Below are 5944 nucleotides of genomic sequence, written 5' to 3'. Positions count from 1 at the left end.
GGGCAGCGGCAGGCGGGGAACGTTTGAGTCCTCCGTCACTGAAGCAAGCAAGCCTCATGTTCGCTTCAGGCTGCCTGGCTGCCGGCTGCCATCTTGGCTGGCAGTTAATTTGCATATCGCCCTGATTGGCCAATGGGAAGGGTAGCGGATGTACGGCAATTACCATGTTTCTCTTTTATTAGATAGGAGGATACTGGAGTGAACATAGGGGTGCTATCTTTTTAAATAAGTGTTTTGAATTTCTTCAGATAAATACTCAGCTATGGTATTGTTGGAGTATATGGTAGTTCCAATTTTTTATTTTTATTTATTGTTTTTTTTGAGGAACCTCCATACTGTTCTCTATGGTGTCTGTACTAATTTGCAATCCCTCCAACAGTGCAACAGGGTTCCATTTTCTCCATATCCTTGCCAACACTTATTGCTTTATACCTGTCAGAATGGCTAAAATCAACATCTCCTTGTGGTTTTAATTTGCATTTCCCTAATGATTAGTGATGTTGAGCATGTTTTCATATGTCTATTGACCTTCTGTATGTGGTCTTTGGAGAAATGTCTCTTCAGGTCCTCTGACCATTTTTAATAGGATATTTTGGGGTGTTTTTTCTTATTTATATTTTGGAAATTAACCCCTTATCATATGTATCACTGATACATATCTTCACCCATTTCATTGTCTGTCTTTTCATTTTGTTGATGGTTTCCTTCCCTGTGCACCACTTTTTAGACTCATTTGTTTTGTTTCCCTTGCCTGAGGAGCATATAAAAAAAAAATTAAGAGCAGTGTTAAAAAGTTTACTGCCTATGGTTTGGGTCTTATGTAAGCCTTTAATCCATTCTAGGTTTATTCTTGTATATGATGTAAGAAAGTGATCCAGTTTTCCTAAGAGCATCCATTGAACAGACTGTCTTTACCCTATTGCATGTTCTTACCTCCTTTGTCATAGATGAAGTGACCAAATGGGTTTGGGTTTATTTCTGGGCTCTCTTCTGTTCCATTGATCTATGTGTCTGGTTTTATGATAGTGCCATGCTATTTTGATTACTATAGCCTTGTACTATAATTTGATATCAGTCAGTATGCTATTAAATTTCCCTTTTCTGTAGGCTTGTAATCTTAAGTTATGATCCCTGGAAGTATTTGTAGGATCTGCATAACCAAGTTATCTAAAGTAAAAATATCACTTCTTTGAATTTTTGAAATATGTGGTTAAAATGATCTTGGGGAAACGAGGGACCAACATGACTTACGGTTTCAGTGCTATGATGGAGAAGAGTACTACATTTTAATTTGGCAGTATAAAGGGTATCCAAAAAATGTATATACACTTTAACAGTTGATAGCTCAGTTTTGAAAATGAAATGTATTTTAATAAACACTGCCTTCATAATTATTCAAAGTACATGTATACATTTTTGGGAGACACCCTACATAAGACTCTCTAGGTGTTGGGGGCAAATATAGCTTATGCTGTCTGATTTTCAGTTCACTTTGGTCTGGTATAAGGTAATGAGCATTAATAATTATCTTTTTAAAGGACGAGGCCTCTTCCCTACCCTTCTTCTCCCTTTAGCAATATCTAATTTGTTAGAAAGATGATTTCTTTAAAAAAAATACAGGTTTTCCTTGACTAGTTTAATACATTATCTTCATTTAGTTTTTGGTGGCCTGAGCATCTTGAAGTGGCAGGTTGGTGATTTACTTAGCTTTTCCCGAGAACATAAGTGAAATGGGAGAACAGGAATCAGGCTACATTTTCTGACTTTGCTGAAAGGAATATGACTCATCTTGTTAAGGCATACAGGGATCTTCATTTCAGAGAGTAACATATGTTAGTCCCAACTGTTTCTGTACCCATTGTGATGGGTACAAAAAAATGTTGTGAAAGCATATTTACTTGCATTCTTATTCACTTTATGAAACAGAATGGTCATGGAAATAAACACTGAGTGGACATTAACATCATACCATTACTTAAATTACTATAATAATTAATGTATTGGCAGGAATTTACCTTGAACCTAGAAAGCTTTTGGAGGTGAGCCAGTTTTGCGTAACAAAAAGAGTAAGTTATTTTGAAACCCAATTCTACCTATACCAAATCGTCTTATGATTTATTAAGAACCTAGGGAGTTTATGGTTTCCCTAATTAAAATAAGGCAGATAAGGAATAAAGGACGTTGCATTTGAACAATAATAAGGTTAAATTACTACAGAGGCTCTTGAGGTACAATTTAAAGGATACATCTAGGATCATGGAATGAGGGATAAATGTAATAAATTGTCAGATTCACTTGTTTCTCCAGTTTGCAATGAAGGTACTCATTTTATTGCACAAGATTTGGGTGAGCTAGAGAACACGTAGCAAGAAATGGGCCAGCAGCAGGAAAAATAGAGCCCAGAAATAAACACAAATTTAAGGTTTCCAAAGGCTCTTGATACCAGTGATTTTCCACTCCTGTTAGGATTTTGATTTCCTTCCAGAGGATCTCAGCAGTGGCCACCTGCCAGGGGAGAACAATATTCAAGTTAGAGTGCCAGCTGCCGCTCACAGCTATCTTTATAGCGACTAGAAGTCCTTCAGATTTTTAGATTCTCTGCTTATTCAGTAATAATCCCCACCCTTGAATTTCCCATGACTCACTGATTGAGGAATACCTGAGCGCATACATGTAGCAGGTGATCCTGTACAGTATGTCCTCACTTAACGTCAGCTATAAGTGAAACAACGTATGACAAAACCAATCTAACCATAGGCTAATTGATATAAACAGGAGTTAAGTTCCTCAGGCACCCATCAAGATGATAAGGAAATGACTTTGAACAAATTGACATTATTCAAGGACCTGCTGTACTTGTCAAGCAACTGATAGACATTTGTACCAACCACAATATGACTTATCGTGAGTAACCCCTCAAAGCATAACAGAACTATTTAGATTCTGTGGCAGATGTTTTACAGTCAACAAAATAGGTATAGCTGCTGCCAAAGGCCATTCTTTTCCTTCACTGGTACCCAGCTCTGAAGTCACCTTGCTTCCATCGTCTACATACCACACAAAATATCAGGAAAACCATCGCAGCAGCCCAGGCATTTATGACCTCTCTGTCCTCTGCCTGTACTTTCCTTGTTTAGCATTTCCTAAATGTCTTGGTGATGAAATGGCTCTGATACAAACCTTTAGGTTGTTTGTTCAAAATAGAAAGCGGTAGGTCACCATATTCCCTTAATATCCTTTCTCATCTAAAGCAATGACTCTGTTAGAATCACCTAGCAAGCTTTAAAACATTCTGATGCTGGAGTTTTTTCCCTGAAGATTATAATTTAATTGGTTGGGGGCACAGCCTCTCAGCATTGGAATTTTTACAAACTCTTCAAGTGATTCTAGTCAAGGTTAAGAACTACTTAGTTAAAGTTGTATCAGTTTTAAATAGGAACAATATTGATTTATTTTGGTCATTAACCATATTGCTCAATTTTTTGAACATTCATACTATAAGAGTTTACCATAAAATAAGGTGAATTTGATACTCTTGTTTTGCTTTGAAGTAAAATGCTTCATAGATATGGAAATGACCACAAATAAAAATATAGGTAAAAGGTATTATCAGATGAGATAAAGGATGGAATATATCAGTGATAATTACAGTTCATAACTGAAGAATCTCACTCATTTTTGTTGTCTCATTTCTGAATCTGAGGTTAAACCACATAATGTCTACATACTTTCTAGTCTCTTTCTCTGATCATATGAACAATATTACTTCGTTTCTGAGAATACTGATTTCTTCATAGAGCTATAGGGAAGGACATACATATTCAAACACTCTGGAAATATTGTATTTAAACAATATTGGCTCATTAAAAAGGCCATGTCTTGGTCATAATTATCAGGTTGTAGAGGACAGGGCAAGTGTATTTATTTTCTTTCATTCTCAACTTGTCTCTCCTGCCAGATTTGTTGTAATAACTCATCCCAGTGAGCCTAAAAATGCCTTCTTTGGCCTGTAACTGAATGGCTAAATTACATTTATTAATTAAAATAAAATGAGTCTAATTATATAATAAAACATAAGTGATTCAAAAGGATCACTTTACTAGGTTGAATTTTTTGAAGATTAATATGTAAAGGTTAGGTTATATGTTTTCTAAAACTGCAAATTGTCACTTTTTAAATGTATAATTATTTTTTGCATAAGTAATATCTATTTATTATAGAAAATACAGACTATACAGAAAATCACAAAGAACAAAATAAGTTATTTCAACCACTGAAATATAACTTTTCACAGTTGGGCTAACTACTTCTTTTCAGTTTTCCAAATATGGATCATTTTTTAAAAATTAGGAGCAAATTATATATACAGTTTTCTAACTTGCTTATTTAAACATTATATTATCTTTAAATATTCTAGAAATAAAATTGTAATACAGTAATATATTATGGATATGCTGTAATAACCATTCCTCAATATTAGATGTTTAAGATGTAGACCACCACATTTTTAAGGTACAGAGTTGCTATTATAACTAGTGATTTTCAGAGCTGCTATCATTTTGACTCACATAAAGGGAATGCTATTAAAACCTGGTTTAAAAGGGTCCAAGTCTGTTGAAAGACCCAGAAGTATTGCCAGCATCTCATTGTTTGTGCCCCTCTTCAGTGGGCTCTTGCCTTAACCTTCCTGTTCATCCTCTGTCCACTAAGGTGGCTTGGTAATCTCTACTGCTCTGTGGTCCTTTCAGGAATGAGGTTCTGTGTGGCGCTCTGGGCCTCCCTTCATAGCACCCAGGTAGCTCCTCAGTCGGCCCGTCCCTACCTATGAATGGGCTGGCTGTGTGCAGGTCCAGTAAAGTGGCTGCAGCATGACCTCACCTAGGCTCTCCCATAGGTGCCCGAGCCTTGCCTCATGACCCTGTATGGAGTCAGCCAAGATGACCCCACATCTCATGACTTAGAATGTGTACCTTGATCACAGAGAACACCATGACCATAATTAACAGCAAAAAAAGGTAGTCCATACCGTTCTTAGTGCTGGTAAACCCCTCTAGTAGTAGAATGGTTCTCTTACCTTCAGCATTTAATGTATCAGTGTGACCTTTCTGTTAAATATGTAGAACAGTTGGAAGTTGTACAATGCATCACTCTTCATCCCCAGTATATCACAGTTGATTGGCCTGAAGACCTGCTGGTCTTATTTTGAGAGAAGATTGTGAAATATTATTTTTAGACAATTCTTATTTCTACTCTGCACATTCATCTAATTTATCCATCCCTGTTATATGTATAGGTGTATAACATTTATTCTGTTTTAAAAAAGACTCTGAACATTCAGCAAGTTGCTTTTTTACCATCTATATTTTATAATTAAGATGTGTCTGATTCACACATCATGCTTTAGTTCTTAACATCTATGAACTAAGTTTTTTAATCCCAATATAAAGACACATTGCTTGTTGACCATGCATTTTTATAGTATTTATTAAAGATATTGAATATTGCCGAAACCGGTTTGGCTCAGTGGATGGAGCGTCGGCCTGCGGACTGAAAGGTCCCGGGTTCGATTCCAGTCAGGGGCATGTACTTGGGTTGCGGGCACTTTCCCAGTGGGAGAGGTGCAGGAGGCAGCTGATCGATGTTTCTCTCTCGTCGATGTTTCTAGCTCTCTATCCCTCTCCCCTCCTCTCTGTGGAAAAATCAATAAAATATATTTTAAAAATTGCTATTGTGCTTTTATTCAAATCCTATGCTTCTGTTTTCCTGGCCACTAAAGTTCTCTCTATTTCTAAGGACCAAAGCTCACAGGCTGTATCCAACCCACAAAGCTATTCTGTTGGTCTGCAGGAAGGATTTTAAGTGTTGAGTTAGCCAATCTTGTAAAATCAGATGTTTATGTCATAATTCGGATTTCTGGGTTATAGTAAAAAAAATCAAAGAGACT

The 5944-nt window shown here is 36.5% G+C and overlaps 1 protein-coding gene across 1 annotated transcript in view; it reads left to right on the top strand.

The window, feature by feature from the left end:
* The window catches only part of KCNN2 (potassium calcium-activated channel subfamily N member 2), a 145506-nt gene that overhangs the window by 122685 nt on the left and 16877 nt on the right, over positions 1-5944 (top strand). The window contains exon 6 of the mRNA XM_015558439.1: positions 2008-2066. Coding sequence (XP_015413925.1) covers positions 2008-2066 — 59 coding nt within the window. The remainder of the gene's footprint in view (positions 1-2007; positions 2067-5944) is intronic.

Source organism: Myotis davidii, unplaced genomic scaffold (assembly GCF_000327345.1).
Source record: "Myotis davidii unplaced genomic scaffold, ASM32734v1 scaffold130, whole genome shotgun sequence".
Lineage (NCBI taxonomy): Eukaryota > Metazoa > Chordata > Mammalia > Chiroptera > Vespertilionidae > Myotis > Myotis davidii.
This window is presented reverse-complemented; position numbering and strand designations above follow the sequence as displayed.